Source organism: Cibotium barometz, chromosome 9 (genome assembly GCF_041138505.1).
Source record: "Cibotium barometz isolate CiBa-2024 chromosome 9, ASM4113850v1, whole genome shotgun sequence".
In the NCBI taxonomy this organism is placed as follows: domain Eukaryota; kingdom Viridiplantae; phylum Streptophyta; class Polypodiopsida; order Cyatheales; family Cibotiaceae; genus Cibotium; species Cibotium barometz.
In genome coordinates, this window is record NC_141054.1 from 32,732,587 (window position 1) to 32,753,949 (window position 21,363).

Below are 21,363 nucleotides of genomic sequence, written 5' to 3' on the forward strand. Positions count from 1 at the left end.
CTAGCTAACCTCAATGTCTTAACCCCAAAACCATGCTAAACATTCCCTTATGCTATACGGACCTTGTGCCTCGACATTAATCCAAATGGTCTCTTGACTATTACCGACTCTACTTTCAAAGGTAAAACCAACCAACTCAGAAACCTTACCTGGATTAGGATCTTTCTCTTTTATGTCCATAGAATCCTGCTAACCCTTAGGCTGCCCTAATTCCATGAAGATATGACTTTAAAGATTCTCTGCTACACCCACAACTGACTTACTTCTATTGATTGATCTGACTGCTGTGCTGATGATTGCTGATGACGGTTGACTCAACTCGAGCAGACTTTCTTAGACCTGAGTCCTAACAACACCTCTAAACCCTCTAAACACTCAAACCACACAAATATACAACTCTAAAGACATCTAGCTGATCACAATGAACCCACAGCCGATCCAGAACTACCAATTTTTCCCCAAATCCATCTGACTTCTGTTTGGCTTTTGAGTGTCAGACTCAACTTAAGACAACTTCCTTTGCATCCAAAAAGATCAAAATGACCCTTTACCTCATCAGCTAACCCCCTAGACACACAACTGTCTGTAGCTGACACTCTGACCCTATCTAATTGTATTTTTCAACAACAGAAGATGGCTGCTTCAATTATGAGACAGCTTTGACTCTCAAAATGCTAGGCATACCTTCAGAATAGCTCTATCTCAACAAATACAATCAAAAGAACTCAAACCAAACTCCATATCACAAATTCTCATCAATCACGACACAAATACAAGCTTTGAACACTAGGCTTTCTTCATGAAAAGTAAGACAAACTGTCTCAACACCCCTGAGACAATGGGTCCAAACATATCAAAAAACACTGAAAACTTGGGGATTCTTCATAGTCGGTAAGCTCTAGCTATCATGCTCCCAATCATCAGATTCTCACGAACTTGAATTGCAGTGAATTTATAACCACAAACCACAAGTCCTTCCCAAACAGATACAAATCAACACACAAGTTGATTGACAGTAGTAGCAATTGAATAAGAATTGAACTAAATCATGTCTCTAACAGAGTTGTCTCTTAGAATTCTCTATGGACACATCTCGTGTCTGATTCTCTAGACCTTTGGGCCTTCTCTGCTTTGATTTTACCAAGTCCACTTCAACTGCACTACACTCCAGTTTTGCAACTTTCAAAAATTGGAATAACCTCTGTCTGCAGCAGCAGCTAAGTCTCTACACTGTAGATCCCTTACACACTTCACTCTCTTGCTCCCCTTGCTTCTCCTCTCAGTATACTTGTCTATCTCCCGTAAATTATCTCAATATCCCCTTTTTGCCCGTCACCGTCTTCTGAAACAATAGTGCTGGCTCCCTTGTTCTTCTATACACTTTCTATTCTTGTTTTTTGGCACCTACGCTTATCCTCCTTGCTACCACGATATCCCTACCACCTAAGATTCACCACTCACCCTCTTATGTAAATTAGATATTTTCACATTTCATGTTTGTTTTAGGCTCTAGGCTCCTCTCAGAACGTACTCTCTCTCTCTCTCTCTCTCTCTCTCTCTCTCTCTCTCTCTCTCTCTCTCTCTCTCTCTCTCTCTCTCTCTCTCTCTCTCTCTCTCATGCGTGCGTGCGTGCAAACACACACACATGCATGCATACAAGAAAATCTGGACATCCATGTCTCTCCTCTCTTGTATGCTTTTCTACTCTAGTGTGTGTGTGTGTGTGTGAAGAAGTTTGCTTGTAAGGAGCTTGAGCTCACCCTCTCCCTTGCATTCTTCTCTTGGTATCAGAGCGCTCGTTTGTGTAATGAGCTTAAGAGGCAAGCAAGACTTGCATGCTTTTGCTTCAATGAGCTTAAGAGGCATGCAAGACTTGCATGCTTTTGCTTCAATGAAGAGGACTCTCATCTCTCTTGTATGCTTTTCTACTCGTGTGTGTGTGTGTGTGAAGAAGTTTGCTTGTAAGGAGCTTGAGCTCACCCTCTCCCTTGCATTTTCTCCTGGTATTAGAGCACTCGTTTGTGTAATGAGCTTAAGAGCCTGCAAGATTTTCATAGAAATTTTGTAGAAGTGTCGATAGTTAATAGTTTTTAGTTATACAGTGTTTATGTGCATGTTTCATACAGTTTTTATGTGCATGTTTCATACAGACTATTGTGCATAATGGTTGATTTGAAGTTCTTATAAAGATTTTGGGATTTGCACATGTATGGCAGATGTATGTATGTTGATGTGATTGGTTCACATAAAGTGGCTACATAATAACTTTATAGTATCGCTCACTGGTAATTGTGTATTATCTATTAGATAAATTATTAGAGATTGCAAGATTGCTATGAGCGTAGAAGTACAAGTTTGTTTGGCCTATAGAGTATAATATTTGGTGTAGGTGAAAGTTACTATAGGTAATAATGTTTGAAAATCTACCTTAGATTATGAGAGAGAAGTTGGAAAAATACAACTTCCAAGCATGGAAGCTTAGGATGACAAACTTCCTCATGGGAAAAGGATATTGGGAGTTTATTACAAGTTATTTGAAGGACCCAAAGCTCCCTTGACGAGAATCCCACTCCACAACAGGTACATGTCTTTAAAGCATGGTATGAGAGGGCCACCAAGGTTATGTATTAGCTCTCTAGCGTGTTGGATTTTGTGAGATTGGCTATTTGTAGGATGTGGGGAGGCACCTAAAGAAACATGGTATACCTTGGTTAAGATATGTAGCACACGTAATAAGGCTAGAAAGATGTAGTTAAAGTAGGAGTTTCATAATGTGTCAAGGCAAAAGTTATATATCAATGATTACTCAACATTAAAGGTGAGAGGGATTATGGATTCTCTTGTCTCTATTAGAGCACCAATTGACTTGGTGTAAGTTATACAGTAAATGGGCTTGGATAAGATTATGACCAATTTCAGACATCTATCAAAACTCGAGAAAATTTTCCTTGTTTTTAGGACCTTATAAACCTTTTGATTAGTGAGGAGATGAATCTTGATCTAGAGGCCAAGGTGTAGGTTGATATGGAAACATAATTGATGGACACCATTAACATCATTCTCAATCACAACAAATGGAAGAGACAAAGAGGCCGAGGTGGATGGAAAAGAAACCAAACTAGAAATAGCATAGACTGCTATTATTATGGAAAACCAAGGCATATGGCAAAGGACTGTTGTCGAGAGTAGAATGATATAAAAAGTAAGAAGTTGAAATAAGGGAACTATACCTATTCAAGTAAATAGGTTGAAGATAAAAGTGAGTAACTATTTCTAATACAACATATGCTTAGTTTCACGACTATAGATGCATCAAATTCAGGTGATGTATGGTATGTTGATTCTAGTGCATGTAATTACATGACCAGACATGTTGAGTGGTTTAGAGAATTGAGGGATTTAAAAAGACTAGGTTATGTAGAAATATGTGATGATACAACACACCCTATTGTGCATGTTGGGAAAGTCCCTTCGTCTATGCATGATAACAAAATGAAGTATCTTGTTTATGTGCTTCATGTGCCGAACATAACAAAGAACCTGCTTTCTATTGGACAAATGAGTTGGGTATGCAAGGAAGGTTTAATCCTCATAGATATTACGTGAAAGATTTTAATAACCAGTGTTACTTGGTTATTGCAAAGGGAAATAGAGTTGGCAAAATGTTTACGTTGGATGTAAGCATGCCTGAAGTGAAGGCTAAAATGTTTGCACAGAGTATATGTGTGATTGCATACATTGATATTTGGCATAAATACATTGGACATGCCAATATTCAGTGGCTAAAGAATATGCAGGCCCAAAGTATTGTTACAGATTTGCCAAAGCTCAAAGTGGATGTAATGCATACATTATGTGAAGTGTGCCAATTGGGTAAGTAGGCCACGCATAAATTTTTATACGATAAGCACGTAAGTCAAAGATCTTTGGATGTGGCACATTCTAATGTTTAGGGACCAATAAATATGGCATCAATTAGATAATGCCATTATTATATATATTTTATTGATCACACTAGGAAAGTGTGGGTGTATTTCATAAAAGAGAAAAGTGAAGTGTTTATTACTCACTTTCAGAGCTTTAAAATATGGTAAAGAAAGACAAAGGCATACACATAAAGTACCTAAGTTCAGATGGTGGGGGAGAATATCTCTCCAATGGATTCACTAATATATAGAGGCAATTTACATCAATGTAGGTATACCCTGCGGGGCAAAGTGGGATTGTAGAAAGAAAAATTATAGAAGTTTCCCGTGTATTGATGAATGAGAAAGGGATGCCTCATTATTTTTAGGTTGGAAGAAGTAGTATAGCAACTTCATTTTATATCATGAAGAGGATACCCATTGTGGTAGTTCATGGCATGATACTTGAACAAAAGGTTACTAGCAGAAAGCTAGATTTTGGCACACTTGAAAGTGTTTCGATGAATTGCTTATGTACATGCACTAGTGAGAAGTAAGTCAGATCCCAAGGTAGAAAAATATATATTCATTAGTTATTCCCTTAAGCATGATGGTTATAGATGCTATAACCCCACTACTTGTGAGATGCGTAAGAGGCAAGTTTTAAAAGAATAATTTCTTAGCCCAGGCATTGTGTATTAAAAATTCTCTCATGGGAGTAGATGCAAAGGTAAATGAGTAAATATGTGAATCAATTATCAAGTCTAAAAGATAAAGAACATTTTGGATTAATGTAGTGTTGGTGGTTGGAATTGGGCTAGTAGGTATTGCATTTTCACTTGCCATCTTATATTCGTACATTGGTTTTTGGGCTTGGGCTGATTGAATGTAAGGCACTACGGTAGGTTTTGGTTTATATGGTGTTTTTGCACATAGATAAATATTTTGAAGTGGGATTCAAGTAAGGTACTAAGGTAGGTTTTGGTTTATATGGTGTGCTTGCACGTAGACAAACATTTTGAAGTGGATTCAAGTAATTTAGGTAGTAAGATCTCTTGGGATTTTTGGAGTGATTGTTGTTTAATGACATCATTATAGTTACCTTACAAAGGCTAGAATCTAATTATAATTCCTCAAGTTTATCCATGTGCTCAATACGAAAAGATAGGTCTAGGACATGATGGTTCCTCTAACGTACGATACACGTAAGCATGATAAAAGTCCGAAAGTAGACGAGTTGGCAAAATTGGACAACAATTTAAGTAGCTAGTCAATCTAGTCAATTAGTCTTTGCACATGCGTTCGAACACGGGACTGATGAGGTAGCCCTCCACAATTTATACGATAGCTTGCAAATTTTGGTGTCACCTTATTTTTTTCTAAGTTGCTCTACCCAATGCCACAACAATCCTAGTTCTCTTGCCTTAGTTTGTATCCCTTTAATGCCACAAGATTTCCAAGTCCCATGCCTTAGTCCCCTACAAGCCAACTCTACCTTATAAACTTCCTTGACGTATAGACTCTTGTGGTCTATAAGATTGACCACCTTGCTAGCCTACATTTCATTCCTATTTTCCATCAGGCAATGAAAGGAAAATGGATATGGCCTAAATCAAAGAGTGCAAGGACATTTTCCACTCTCGAGTTCATTGGCTGTGAGCATACTGAATGCATTTTTTTGTGTTGCAAGAGAGGATATTGAATTTTAGATGCCACTAAGGTAGATTCCAACTCAAAAGCTTGAGAGCCTATAAGTTTCCTTGACGTATAGAATCTTGTGGTACATAAGATTGACCACCTTGCTAGCCTACATTTCATTCCTATTTTCCATCAGGCAATGAAAGGAAAACGGATATGGCCTAAATCAAAGAGTGTAAGAACATTTTTCCACTCTCGAGTTAATTGGTCTCATGAGCGTAGTGAATGCATTTTTTTTTTTTTTTTGGTTTGTGTTGTGAGAGAGAGAGGATATTGAATTTTAGATGTCACTAGGGTAGATTCCAACTCAAAACCGCGAGAACTACTTTGGAGTTGGGAAGAGCCTATAAGAGTTCAAGATAGCCTCCGTGTGAAGCCGGACATGTCCCCGAACCACCGAGTGTGAAAACGGACATGGCCCTAAACCCCATTATAAAATGTGCATATGGAGTATAGTAGGTTTAACGACATGGCCAGGGTTCTGTTGCAACGGAGCTTTCTTCCATCTTCTGCCATCACCCATCGGTTCTTATGCAGCCCCCGAGCTCTGTCAACCTGCGCCTGCCCTCCTGGCAAGGCCTTCCTCTTTGATCGTCATGGCAACCCCGAAGAAGTTGTCAAGTAAGCTGAACACAAAACCTTAATACATCTCAGCCATTACTAATCATGCAATTTGTCAAGTAAGTTGAACGCAAATACTTACATTAATAATGATGCAAGTTGCAAAGTAAGCTTGACACAAATCCTTAATACATCTTTGTGTTTGTAGCCTGCCTAGCTATATAAAAAAAGCCTACTAGTCCCTCACAACAAGCATTCCTCTTTAAGTTCAAGAGGATTGTTTCATAGAGGAATTACCTCACCTTTCCACCTTAGACTAAATGTTAATAATAAACAATATTGTTGATCATGAAGTCCTAAATATGCTAATAGTACTGACCTAGAAAAAATAAATAGTGAGCCATGTAAGAGGTAAATAGTGATCCATCTTAAGAAAACAAATCATGAAGTCCTCAACTAGTTACTAGTATTGATGTGGAAAACAAAATACTGAGCCATGTAAGTTGTCAATAGTGATCCATGTTAAGAAGATCAATGAGTGAAAAGATTATAAATTGCAAAGAAAGTTAGTGAGTCCTTTATAGGGTGAAGAGATTGACGGTTAGCCATTAAGAGGTTCCAAGAACTAGGGTTAAGAGTATTCGAGAGCCAAGGGTCACCGGCTCAAAAGCAAGCTCACCCATTTGGTGGAGTGGGTGGGGGTTGGCTAGGGGAGAGCTGTTGGAATGAAACTAGTGGCTATGAAAGGGCCACGTGTGAATGTCGAGATCAATAGTTAAGAGGCCAAATATCTTGAGTGAAGAGCTTTGATTGTTATTTGTGTGAGCCATGCCCATGTGTCTCTTCAACATCCACCCAGATTTCGATGAGAGTGTTATCTTCACATATAAAAGGCTCATGATCCACCGACATTCTCTAGACAATTCTACTCATGCATCTTTGGGATCCAGTCTCTTAGCTCCACATAAGATAACTCAACATTTTCATGTGAATTTGACTTGAGTGTCCTATCGGCTTTTATGCCATGTGTTATAGAAGGAAACGATTAGTGTCCCCAAAACATCAGATGAGTTTGAGTAGGTGCAAACCCCTTGCAAGTGGAGTTCTTAGTCTCGTATTATGTAGATATTCATGAGTCCTTCATAGTGCTAGAAGTGCTTATTAAACGTACATATAGGTGCAAGGAACTTGAAATGCATCCCGTACATCATAGACTTTTTTTTGTTGATGATGTTTGAATCTTTTTCATTAAAGAAAAGAAAGCATGTTTTAACATGCAAGAATCTTATGTGATCCATGTGTTTGTTACCATTAGAAATTATTCAAGATTAAAGCTTTTTCATTTCTGGTACACAAACCTTCTCATTCCAGAATGGCAATCCATTCCCGATAAGGAATTGACCACCTGCCACACTCACAGATGGCATGAATCCTAAGTCTCGGTCTATATCTATGGAGCTCCCTCCCTGGACCTACTATCGATATCGACCAAAATGACTGTTGGTCTCACATAGCCCTCTTAGAGAGTCAGGTAGGTCAGCCCCTAATCTCGGTGAAGTTCAAAGAGTTCACCTCCCTAATTCTACTCAATGCATTTGCCACTTGATTCAAGCTACCCTTCCGATACTTTATTTCCATATTAAAGTCTTGTATCAACTCAGTCCACCGTGCCTTTCTCTCCCTCAACTCACAAATGCACTTAATTGACTCATGGTCGGTTAGCACAACAAACTTGGTTCCATAAAGATAATGTCGCTAAATTTTTAGAGCATGAAAACCAACCGCATACAACTCTTTCTCCTGAGTGTGCCATCTGACTTCCACATCATCAAGCTTCTTGCTTTCAAATGCCACAAGTTTGCCATCCTAGAATAATGTTGCGTCTATCCGGAAATCACGAGCATCTCTCTTGACCAAAAATGGTATGCTAGGTACCAGCAAGGCCAATACAGGTGCTTCCTTTACCTTAAGCTTGAGAGCTCGAAAAGTCTCATCAAGCTTCTCATTCCAAGAAATCGGGCTGGTGGACTTATTCTCTCTTTCTTGAAGGAGGTCCGTGAAAGGTACGGTTAACTGCGAATAATACCTCACCGACTTCTTAAGAAAGATGATGAATTCTTAAAATGCCCAAAGTTGCCTTACAGTTTGAGGAACTAGCCAATCTAAATCCTTGTGTATCCATTCAGAAATCTGATGTTCTAGATATATGAGTTCTCTTTTGAAGAACTCACACTTAGGATACTTGGCACACAATATAATTTCACCGGTTGGTGTGAAATGTTTGGTTGAACGCAATACTAATCAATACACTTAAATACACCAAGATTTAATGGACAACAAGCACAATACAAGATGTAAATTGCTGAATTGACATGAGACGCACAATGAGCTGGAATGGCCGGTCCCTCCCTCAAATAATGTTTATTGATCTTGAGAGAATCAAGTACATAGTGTCATGGGCATTTTTGACGAGATTTCCATATCAATGCATATGAATACAATATTGCAAACAATATGAAGATCTGCACTCTCAAGTACCCATGTTCCTTACCATCTGCTCTCTATTGTTCCACCCACACATGGTAAAAACAATCTGCAAGAGAGATGTAGGACAAGAGAACATTACATAGGATATGTGGACATGGAGTCTTGCTCCTCCCTCCTGCTACTTGCTTCCATAATTGAACATTAAAGCTTACCAATTGCAAGTAGAGTTGATGACAGCATGGAAGTATTTGAAGTGTTGAAATCTTTAGTTTGTCGCGATTCTTCGTGACAAAAGTCTTCAAGTGGATGCAGGGAACCTGGGAAAGCTTCCCCCATGGTTCAGCTTGAGAAAGAAAGACTGAAATTAGGGTTTGCAGTCAAAAGACCAGAAATTACAGCAAATAAAAGGGTTGTTTTGCTGAATTTGAGTCATTGGGAGTATGTAGAAGAGTGAATACAGCCTGGAAACACTCTTGGAAGCTTGTAAAACACTTAGATATGGTGTAGAGAAGGAGAAAGTGCAGAAAATACAGCTAAAAGGTCTCATGAAGAAGGCACCAACTTCTAGAGAGAGAAAGAAGAGAGAGGTGACGAGATGTCCAGCCTGGGTGTCAAGCAGAGAGGAAAGGTTGCTCGGGGTTCAAGCTGGGATGGACACATGGCTGGTTGCTCTCTTTGAACAAAGGGGATAAGGTTTGGGCAGTGGGCATTGAGCTTTGTCTATCTTGGGACATCAGTGTGTGAACACACGATTGGTCATAATTTATAAGTGAGTTTTGGTCGCCCTAAACTTAATATATTAAGTGTGTACACATTCACTTATAAATTAATGCTAGTTCCTAAGGCTAGGTTTTGACCAATACTTACCACCTATCACATGCCGCATAACCATGTCAGCAGACAGACAGTTTCACACGCATGGTTCATGGGCGGGCGACCCCTTTACCTGGAACTACACATTGTTCAGGCAAGCATGAAAACAACATGCAAATTGAATTTGTAGGCAAGCACGTAAAGATTCTATGCAATGCATCATTGATATGGATAATCCCTGTTCATGAGTACACCAAAATAGACGTGTTCCATGCAAGTACACGAGGTACCAGACCCAATGGAACACCAATCCTCTAGGCATGTTTGGGCACAAGTCCAACGGAAAACCAAATCCACAAGATCAAATGAGTGGCATCAATCCCCGGCATATGCAACTGCCATGGATGCCAGTCCAATGTATATACATAATGAGAAAGCACGGGTGGACCACTTAGGTGGCCAAATGATGACATACAACTTCTCTCGCCTTGAAATAAGACGATATGGAGATGTACAACATGCTCCTCCAAAGTATGACTACATATCAAGATATTATCCAGAAACACGACCATAAATTTTCCTAAATAATCTCTAAAGAGATCATTCATCATCACCTATCAATCAAATCATCTGCTTTGGAAAGGGGATATCTATTCTTGACTATAACTCTGTTGATGAATAATCTCTAAAGAGATCATTCATCATCACCTATCAATCAAATCATCTGCTTTGAAAAGGGGATATCTATTCTTGACTATAACTCTGTTGAACTATTTATAGTTGCCACATGTTCTCCAACTTTCGTCCTTTTTGTGCTTTAGAAGTACCGGTTCCCCAAGGAGATGTACTCTTACGAATCTGTCCCATCGTGAGATATTCCGACAACTGTTGGACAATTTCATTCTCTTCCAGCTGGCTCATTTCGTAAGGTGCAATGCTCACAGGCGTACTATAGGAATAAAAGGTGTTATGAAGGTAGAGTGAGACAGCAAGCTAGAGCTCCCCCCATAGCTAGCTTGTCCCCCCTCTGGTTTGCCGTCGCACGCATCCCTCCCATCCCCAACGCAGCCTGTGTGTGGCCCCCTGTCGTCTCCTGCCCTCTCACTTTTGCCTAAGCCCCCTTCTGCCCTGTTGCGCATGCTGTCCACGCCCTCCTGCTTCCAGTGTTGGACATGTCATCTCCAGCTCTCTTTTACTCCATTTTATCCCCTTTTTATCCATATATTTATCTGATATTTTAGGGATTTTTCCCATATTTCTTAGGCTATTTTAGGCATTTTTATCTATCGTGGACATTTGTCCTCCAATGCTACTGGCCGATTGCTACACCTGGGGCCAGGGCACAACAGATGTGAGTCCTCCTCGCCCCATGCCCCATGTATGATGTACTACACCCCACCATCTCCACTGGGTGGAATTAGTAGTATACCACCTATCATGATTGTACATCTATAGCATGCTAGATAGTGACTGCACAATGAGTTGCATATGACTAGGATTAGCTTTTCGTTTCAGTTTTTCTTTCCATGATACTCAGGACATGGACTTGTTGTATACAGATTTGTCTCATAGGCTAATCTGGCCTTCCGTAGATGTTAATATATCTTTTCTTTTCTTTTTCTACATGAGATGTATATAAGCATGGCCATTGTGCCTTAATTTATTAATTCAATACATTCAATCAATATTTCAATTCCTAGCTCAAGTGTTGGATCTCTCTTGGTTGTCTACTCTCTCTTGTGTGATCTCTATTTGCTTCCGCTTCATATTCACATATTCTCACATGGTATGAGAGATCTTGTGCTTCCACAGATCAACAAGAAGAGTTTTCAGCCTGCGTTATTTTTTTCTCCTCTACTCCCTTGGCGGCTGCGTTTTGGAGATCTACTTCATCGCACAAATCAGCGTTTTTCTGCAACAGCACCTTGCTGTGTTTTTTTCCCAGCCCTCCCTCTCCTTGAATTCTGTCCTTACCCTGGACTAGTGGTAGCACTGTGCACTTGCTCCATTAGCCTCTCCCTCCCTTACTTCATTGCGCATCGGGTTGGCTCTGGTCTTCACCCATGTGCCTTGATCTCCGGTAGGAGTACAATTCTACGTCTTTCACCTCACCTCACCTAGCATCGAGGGAAGAGTGGGCAACCTGTGGGTACCTACTTGCAACCTTTCCACTGTAAATTCAAGAGGATTCCATGGCTTCTACACCAACTGTCATCTCTTCATCCATTTCTCAACTTCCCAAGGAATTCATCTTAGATGGAACCAATTATCTTGATTGGGCACTGCAGATGAAGACTCTCCTTCGATATCATCGGCTATGGGTATTGTTTCTGGTACTAATGCCTCTCCCGATGCTACTTCACCTCAGGCTGAGATCGATGCCTGGGTTGACAAAGATGCAAGGGCTCATGCCTTTATCTTCTTCAACATAAAACCCTCTATTGCTCGTCAATTTGATGACAATGATAAGGAAACTACGGAAGAATTGTGGGATACCATCCAAAGGAGGTATCACTGTGAGAACTCTGCTCAGAAGGTAGCCTTGGAAAATCAGCTCTCCAATTTGAAGATCGTTGATATTGCTAACATCATGGATTATGTTACGAAGTTCATAACCATTCAGAAGCAGTTGGTCTCTTTGGGGAGCAAAGCTACCGATGAGAACTTTGTCAATCGACTCCTCGCCAAATTGCCCGAGACTTTCTTTGCTTTTTGTGATACTATATCACTTCTTCCTTCTACTCTTGATCTACATACCATTGTTGTTATGCTTCAAGAAAGGGCCATGAGATAGAAGACCAACTAGGGTACTTCCGAGACCCTTCTTCAGGCTAAGGGCAAAAGCAAATGGCAGTCTAAGGTTTCCACGAGCAACAAAGGTGACCACAAATTTGCAACAATCCCTCTCATAAAGAGCTTACTTGTCATTATTGTCGTCTCAAAGGTCACATTCAGCCTGATTGTTGCAAAGAGAGAAGGTGGTTCTGCTAAGAAACCCCCTAATCAAACCTCTTCATCCACCAACCAAACTCAAAAATCCTCGTCTACCAAGGAGACCAACCAAACTCAAAAATCCTCGTCTACCAAGGAGACTATCTTCATTGGTATTGAGGAGTCTCTCTCTGACTCTCCTGTTCCTTCCACCTCACGTCTTACGGATTGGGTGGTTGATAGTGGGTGTACTACTCACATGATTCTTGACAAGATCATTCTTCATGACATTTGTCCCAGCTCTCCGACGATGTCCATTGTTGATGCTTCCAACTTGGAGACGTCTTTGGTTGGTAGTGTGCGACGTCTTTGGTTGGTAATGTGCGACTTAACTCTTCCGCGGGCTAGCCTTCTACCATTCGGGATGTGCTTCGTGTTCCCAAGCTCTCCAGTAATCTCCTCTCAGTTTTTCGGATTGCGGAGAAAGGATATGGCATCTTCTCTGTCCTACACCAACACCTTGCAGATTGTTGCCATGGGTATCTAGGAAGGTGGTCTTTATCGGTTGAAGGACTTTGGAGGCTCTTTGAGTCCCAATCTCATTTGCTGCAACTTCTTCACAGCTATCATGCCTTGGTAGCTCATGTGGATACAGATTTGTGGCATGCTCGCTACGGGCATTTGAATTGTACTTCTCTGCAGCTGCCGTTGTCTTCTCAACAAATGGTCGAGGGTATTCCACCACTGAAACCCTCCTAGTCCACTTGTGTGGCTTGTCTTCATGGCAAGCAATACCAAGATGCCTTTCCTCACAAGGCTACTCATCACGCTTCTCATATTCTAGAGCTCATTCATATGGACCTGTGCGGCCCCATGCGGACTACTACCCAAGGAGGAGCCATGTACTTTATGCTTATTATTGATGATTACTCACACAAAGTTTGGGTTTATCTCTTGACAGAAAAATCTCAAGCCTTCTCCCGCTTCCAAGAGTGGGTGACTTTGGTCGAGACTGCGACCACACAGAAGGTTCGATAAGTTTGCTCCGACAATGGAAGTCTGCTCTGACAATGGAGGAGAATTCATCTCCAAAGCCTTCCATAATTTTTACTCACAAAAAAGTATAAGCGTTTAATTTTCCACACCGCACACTCCTTAGCAGAATAGTGTGGTTGAACACAAGAACCGGATTGTTCAGGAGATGACCCGTACCATGCTTTCTTTTGCTGATCTTCCTCCCTCTTTCTGGGGAGAAGCTGCGAGCATTGCTGTCTACATCATCAACCGTTCTCCTACAAAGGCGATTTCTCATAGGACTCCAGAGGAGGCTTTTATTGGACAGAAACCTTTCGTCTCTCATTTTAGGGTTTTTGGTTGTGATGCCTATGTTCATATCCCTGATTTGACAGATCCAAATTTGATCCCAAGTCCAAGAAGTGCAAATTCCTTGGATATAGCTCTCATTCCAAAGCTTACAGATTATGGAATTTGGAGTCATGATCCTTGGTGATTTCTCGCGATGTTCACTTCTCATCAGGCGATTCTCGCTCTCATCCTGAGTGCCCCCCTTCGCTTTGTTGGATCTCCCTCATACCACCCCCCCCCCTCGGCCTCTCCTGAGCATGCACACCGTCCACCGGCCACTCTAATCCGGAGTGGAGACAACAGACCAGCTCGGTGTGCTGACTGATTCACCATTTTATACTGAGCCTGTCGAGATGACCATTGTTGCCTCCCAATGTGCTCTCTCCCTAGAGTATCCCTCCCCCGCCTTGAGCGAGGTCTTGGGGAAATGAATATGTGAGGGAGGCATGCCGGCTATATATACTACTACATGTAGGCAGCCGACTGGAGCAAAAGACCTCCACGACCTGGAAAAATACCCAGGACAATAAATGGGGAATAAATATGGGTAAAATATGAGTGAGGGGTGACCAGTCTCTCAGACTAACATGGTCAGCCCTAGAGGCTAAAATAGGACACCAAATAGGAAGCCAGCAAGTAGGGGATGGTCTAACACCCCCTCTCAGCACCGGATGGTGAGCAAACTCCAAGAGTTAGAGACGCCATCCTTGATCAAAGATGAAAGAGTGCAGAAACAGGTACCAAGAAAGCTCCACAAGCAATCTCCTCTGCAACTCAGCTACAAAAGCAACAGAACAAGCTGCCAGGTACACCGCTCCTCTGGAAGAAAACAACCATACAGGCTGCGACGTGCTACTCCAAATAATGGTTCCAAACCCAAGTGTAAGAACACTCACCGTAGTCGAATGTCGTGTATCCAGCCTGGAGAAGGTATGAAAAACGTCATAACCAACCAATATTAGATCCTGTATATAATCAATCCTGGGAGAAACAAACTGCTCCTCACTGGAACCCTCAAAAGAAAGAGTCAATATGCTCCATGTCACCAATTGGCCAACCATTTGGTCCATCTCCAGATTTGTGTCTCGTTCACTTGAGGCCAGGCCGGTGTCTCATGTGAAGGGGCCATTATTTTTGCATAACATGGACGGGAGCGAGACTGGTGCCACCCGTGTGTTAGCAGGATGGTGTCGTATGGACGGGAGCCAGACTGGTGCCACCCGTGTATGACATGGACTGTGTTCTATCCATGGGATTGTACGCCATGGAAGAGCCAGTATTTGTGCCGTGTCTTGCCTATGGGATTGTCACTCCATAGGGAGGCTCGTGCTGCCTGGATCTGTGTCTTACCTATGGGACTGTCACTCCATAGGAAGACCGGGATTTATGTTTTCTGTCGTGCCATCATTGTGCCCGACAGAAATGTTTAGTACTTGTTCCATGAACGGGAGATATGTCCATGATACTGTTTGCACATGCATTCATGTTTTGCATGTTTGGAACTGTTTTCGCGTGACTTGTATTCTTGTGTTTGCTTGTTTGACATGCCACTTACTGAGCGGGGGCGCCTGCCAGTGAGTCGTGAAGTTTGCTCTGTCTTCTGACGAGTTTTATTGCGTGTGAACAGGTGGTAAGTGTATTGCATTTGTTTATTTCATAGCATTCTTTCTAACCTTTGTTTTTTATAAGGTTGCAGTTTCACACTCATTAATGAGTGGGCACCCTTCCCAATATTTCATGGTACCTTTAGAAGGGTGGGCACCCATTTTGGGCCCACGTTTGAGTCATGGTGGGAAAGGGAACCCCTCGTGTGTGGGGTGGGTGCATGGCCACCTGCCCACCCCCCACCTTGGAACCTTTGGAACTGGCCGCCTCCATGCAAGCAAGGTGGGCCGGCTAGCTGTTGGACGTGTGCCCTCTCCATCGCTTACATATATACGACTGTGCAGGCGACCGCTTCATCCGGCCATAGTCACAGGGGACGGAGGGGACGGAGCCTTGGAACGTCGGGATCGCGAAACGGGACGGCGCAGGGACGGGGACGGACGGACGTCCCCCACAGGGGACGGCGGTCGGGGACGGCGGTCGGAGACGGCGCTCTGCAGGGACGACAGAGAGCCGTTGCGCTTGCCGTTGCTCCTGCCGTCTTTTGGCCGTTGCGCCTGCCTCCCCGTTTCTAGCCGTTTATGGCTGTTGGAAATCTCCCTAGCAAAGAAACGCTGATCTCATGCGCAGGGCCCTCTCCCCACTCCAATCTTTCTCCCCAACAAAGAGATGCAGAAAACGTCTACTTCAAGTCTCTTGCTTGGTAGCTGTATTCATCTCAGTTGTACATGGACATCATCTGGTTCATTGAACCCATGGAGCATTGTATCACTTAAATACTCCCAATAATATATCATATATTGAGGGGGGGGGTCGGCCCGTTCCGGCCCCAGTGCTGGTGTCCATTGATCAACATTTCATTTCATTTTCAGTTTTCAGTTGTTATTGAGTTGTCCATTTATATTGTGAAATTTAAGTTGTGCTATTACGCGTGTGGGTGTCCAACGGAGTCTATTCCCACTTGATGGGATCGGTTTCATTGGTATCAGAGCACGGTTATTTCCCTCTTCTTAGTGGGGAAACGAACCTGTGTATTGGACACCCTGTTTCTAGCACACTTTTCACAATGGATAGCCAAGGCAACCGTTTGGAAGTGCCTAATTTGAGGGGTCCATCAAGTGCCTCGCGTGGTTCTGATGCTTTACAGGGATGAGAGGGTAAATGATAGTGATACTGTCTCGTGGAAAGACACTTATGCAAGAAGAAGAGCCTGATGCAATGAGGGTTGAATTGGAGCATATGAGAAAGCTTTTGCCGGCACAAGAGCAAGAGCTGAAATTTTTGCATGAAGATCCCCATGTGCAAAGTGCCATTGAAGCAAGGAAAGCCGATGCAATGGTGGACATGACTTTTGAGTCCATGGCACGAGAAGTGGGCAAGAAGCCAAGGGAGTTGGCAGTTTCCTACCTCCTTCGCAAAGGTGACATCAAAGAGGGGGAAGATGGAGAGCTGAAATTCAGAAATCCACCTCGCTTGAAGCATGGAGATCCCGCATCTCAAAGGTTGAGGTCATTCATGCAAAGGGAAGAGGTGACAGCCACCTCTCGTCATGCATCTTCTCCACAAGGCACAAAGGCTGACAGGTATATGTATACTAGTGCTCATGGAGGGCATGATGGTCACATGTATTCAAGGCATGTATCCCATGGAGGGGGTGACAGGTCTGCCACCAGAAGAGCCTTGCCTACTGAGTTGTCTCATGGAGAGACATTGCCTTATGCAGGAAGGTCACATGCATCTGATTCTCAGGTTCGTGGAGCACATGCCACCGTGCTTCATGAAACTTCCATAATGGCCCATGGAGCCCATGCAGATAGGGCTGCCCCGTTGGATAAGGGGAAAAGAAAAAGAGAGAACCATGAGCCTCATCCCAGAAAGCTCAAGGAATTTAAAGCAGGTGACAAGTCCGTTAAGTTTGATGTTTTTCATGGAGAGCATGACGCTTCCAAGGTGTTAGCATTTGTGGCATAGTTTGATATTGCCTTTAGTGATGAGGACTTCACTGCGAAGTCTAAAGTACGCCATGCTAGCATGTTTTTGAAGGGGACCGCTGCTCATTGGTGGATCACTGAAAAGATCACCAAAGATCCCATTTGCACTTGGAAAGAGTTTAAGGACAGATTTTATGCCCAGTTCCTGCCACCTAATGCGGAGCAAACTCTCACCCAAAAGTGGGATAGACTTGAGCAAAGAGATAATGAAAGTGTGCAACAGTATGTCAATAACTTTTGGAAAGTGTTGCTTGAGGTAACTCCTTTTATGCAAATCACTGAGGATGAAAGAAAGAGGATGTTTCGCTCTGGATTGCAATAACCAGCTTATCGTTCGGGCATTGAATTGCACCCGAAACACACTTTGCAACAGCTTATAGCCTCTGCTCTTGCTACGGAGCAATTGGTGCTCAAAATTAAGCAAGATCAAGGGGGTTCAAAGGGCAAAGATAAGGCTGTCCCAAATCTGCAAAAAGGTGGACAGCCACCTAAAAAGAGCTTCCGGGAGATCCAGAAGGGAGGTAAAGCTGAAAATACCTCATCTAAAGATCATGGGCCAAAGAAGAACAAATTTGGCTTGACCCCCGAGCAAAGGGAGCAATATGCCAAGGAGGGGAAATGTTTTTCTTGTGGCAGCAAAGAGCACATGTTTAGACAATGTCCTGACCGCAAACCAAAGCATGAGGACAAGCAAACCAAGGCTAATGTGCATGGAGTTCCCAATGTGTAGGGAAACACAAAACATGATGCAAAAGAACGGATGGTATGCAAAGCATGGGTTCAAATCAAGGATCAGCCCGCCTTATTTATGTTTGATGATTGTGCAACCGATAACTTCATCTCTATTCAGATGGTAGCTGCCTTGGGTATTGAGGTTGAGAACATGGGACCTCAAATTGAAGCAGAAGCTGCCTTTGTTGGTAAAGAGGTGCAGGTTACCCCACTAATAGGGAAATTGCGCATACATATCCAGGGTTACCTTGATCATGAGCATTTCTTAGTTGCACCACTTAATGGATGTGATGTATTGCTTGGCAAGCCATGGCATCATAGGCTTGAGCCCCGCAAAGAGTACAAGACAAACATGATTTCTTTTATGCATAGAGGCCGCATGCATATCATTGATGTCGGCAAGGAAGGGGATTCCATCTCACTTGTATCTCACATCCAGATTAATAAAGCAATGAAAAAGAGTCTTTCTACGTACTTGGTTTTTGTTCGTGATAGCATTGTACCAAGTCATCAAAATGTGGATGCTTTGACTCACGATAGGCTGAGTTTTCTTCATGCATTCAACGATTGTTTTGCTGATGCATTGCCAGGTGAATTACCTCCCCAAAGGCCCGAGGATCATCGCATAGATCTTGTGCCAGGTAGTTCTCCACCTAACAAACCCGCACACCGTGTGAGTGCCGCACAACAAGAAGAGATCATGAAACAGGTAAATGAGCTTTTAGAGAAAGGTTTGGTTCAGCCAAGTTCCTCACCTTATTGCTCTCCCGTGCTTCTTGTTCAAAAGAAAGACGGGACATTCCGCATGTGTGTGGATTATAGAGCTTTAAATAAGCTCACCATCAAGAATAGATTCCCAATCCCGCGTATTGATGACACTTTGGATAAGCTTGATGGCTCGGCTTGTTTCAGCCGTCTTGATTTGAAGAGTGGTTATCACTAAATACGAGTGGTGCCACAAGATGTCCACAAAATTGCATTCAGGACAGCCTTTGGATTATATGAATTTTTGGTGATGTCTTTTGGTCTCACCAATGCTCCCGCCACATTCAATCGTATGATGGATAGGATATTCCGACCCCATCGCAAATTCACAGGTGTATTCTTTGATGACATCTTGGTTTTCTCCAAGAATGAGCAGGAGCATAGAACTCATTTGGTCACAATGTTCGAAGAATTGCGGAAGCATAAACTTTTCATTAATGCCAAGAAAAGTGAGTTCTTTCTTTCAGAAATACATTATTTGGGTCACATTGTATCCGGGGATGGAGTAACAATGGATCGTGCAAAGATAGAAACCATTCGGAATTGGCCAGAGTTGCAAAATGTACATCAAGTACGTAGTTTTCTGGGATTATGTTCTTATTATAGGTGTTTCATAAGGCATTTTGCTATGATAGCCACCCCTCTACATGATCTCACAAAGAAGAAAACCACTTTTAAATGGACTCCAAAAGAACAGGATGCCTTCTTGCAACTCAAGCATGCTATCATATGTGGACCCGTATTGATTGTTCCCGACTTACAAAGGTCATTCATTATGGAATGTGATGCTTGTGGCGATTGTATAGGAGCTGTCCTAAATCAAGAAGGTCATGCAGTTGCATATGAAAGCCGTCGTTTGCATGATGGTGAGCTTCATATGGATATCTATGAGAAAGAGCTCTTGGCTGTAATTCATGCCTTAAAGATATGGAAACATTATCTTCTTGGGGCTGAATTTGTAGTCAAGACAGATCATCAAAGCTTGAGATACTTTCTATCTCAAACAACGCTTTCAGAGAAGCAGATGAGAATGGCAAACTTTCTTTCCATGTTTCATTTTCAGATTGTTTATACTCCGGGAAAGAAAAATGTGGTGGCAGATGCATTTTCCAGGAGGCCTTATGTGGCTGCAGTTTCAGTGGCCTCTCATGAGGACTTATCTGCTATGTGAGATTTGTATCATTTGGATGCTGATTTACATGCCTCTTATGTGATCAAGGAGGGTTATCTGATGAAGGATAACTGCTTATGTGTGGTGAAGGATATGCGTCCAAAGGTTATGGACGAATGTCACGCTCCACCTTATGCTGGTCATAGAGGTATCATGCCTACTACACGCATGATTGAGCGATATTTCTTTTGGCCAAGCATGCGTAAAGACATTGAGGCATATGTACGTGCATGTATTACTTGCCAAAAGTGAAATTTGACAGGCAAAAGCCTCCAGGTTTACTTCAGCCATTACCTAGATCCCAGCATGGGAAAGTATTACCATGGATTTTATTATGGACTTGCCTAGATCCCAGCATGGGAATGATGCTATTTGGACCATTGTGGACAGGTTTAGCAAGCAAGCTCATTTCTTGCCCGTCAAGAAAACCATTAAATTTTGATCATATGGTCAAGCTTTTTCTTGCTAATATCTTCAAGCATCATGGTATGCCTAAATCCATTGTTGGGGATAGAGATCCCAGGACTACGAGCCTCTTCCGGAGGGCTTTATTTGATAACATGGGCACTAAACTTGAGTTTTCATCAGCTTATCATCCCCAAACGGATGGCCAAAGTGAAGCTGCAAATTCAGCCGTGTTGGATTTGTTGAAGTGTTATGTGGCAGATCAAAAGACTGCATGGGAGAAGTAATACGATCCATGCCTCCACGAGAAGGGCCCTGTTTGATATTATTTATGGCAGAGTGGTATTGCCACCCATCCTTTGTACAAAGGAGAACCACGGTCCATGGGTGGAGCCAGACATTAGTATGGGAGCGCCTGTTTGTGCGTGGTCCTGGAACACCAGTGGGGCGCTCTCTGCGGATTCCAGTGAAGGCACAGGACCGTAGAGATTAGACTTCTTCAAGTGGACCGCTCTCCTTCGAACGTCTACTTTAAGTCTCTTGCTTGGTAGCTGTATTCATCTCAGTTGTACATGGACATCATCTGATTCATTGAACCCATGGAGCATTGTATCACTTAAATACTCCCAATAATATATCATATATTGAGGGGGGGGGGTCGGCCCGTTCCGGCCCCAGTGCTGGTGTCCATTGATCAACATTTCATTTCATTTTCAGTTTTCAGTTGTTATTGAGTTGTCCATTTATATTGTGAAATTTAAGTTGTGCTATTACGCGTGTGGGTGTCCAATGGAGTCTATTCCCACTTGACGGGATTGGTTTCACTCCAACTCTGTACCAAGAGTAGCCAAATGCTGTATAAAAGTATCTTCTGAAAAGGTCGGTGTCGCAAGATGTAAAGACTGTAGAAAAGATGGGGTCCATTTGCTCAAAC

At 42.5% G+C, this 21,363-nt stretch overlaps 1 protein-coding gene across 1 annotated transcript in view; it reads left to right on the forward strand.

Moving 5' to 3' along the window:
* The first annotated feature begins 5,982 nt into the window (after positions 1-5,982).
* Positions 5,983-21,363, forward strand: part of LOC147635486 (Polyketide synthase, enoylreductase family protein) — a 44,244-nt gene continuing 28,863 nt past the window's right edge. The window contains exon 1 of the mRNA XM_086802774.1: positions 5,983-6,224. Within this exon, the coding sequence (XP_086658900.1) occupies positions 6,049-6,224 (176 nt within the window). The 5' untranslated portion in view covers positions 5,983-6,048. The remainder of the gene's footprint in view (positions 6,225-21,363) is intronic.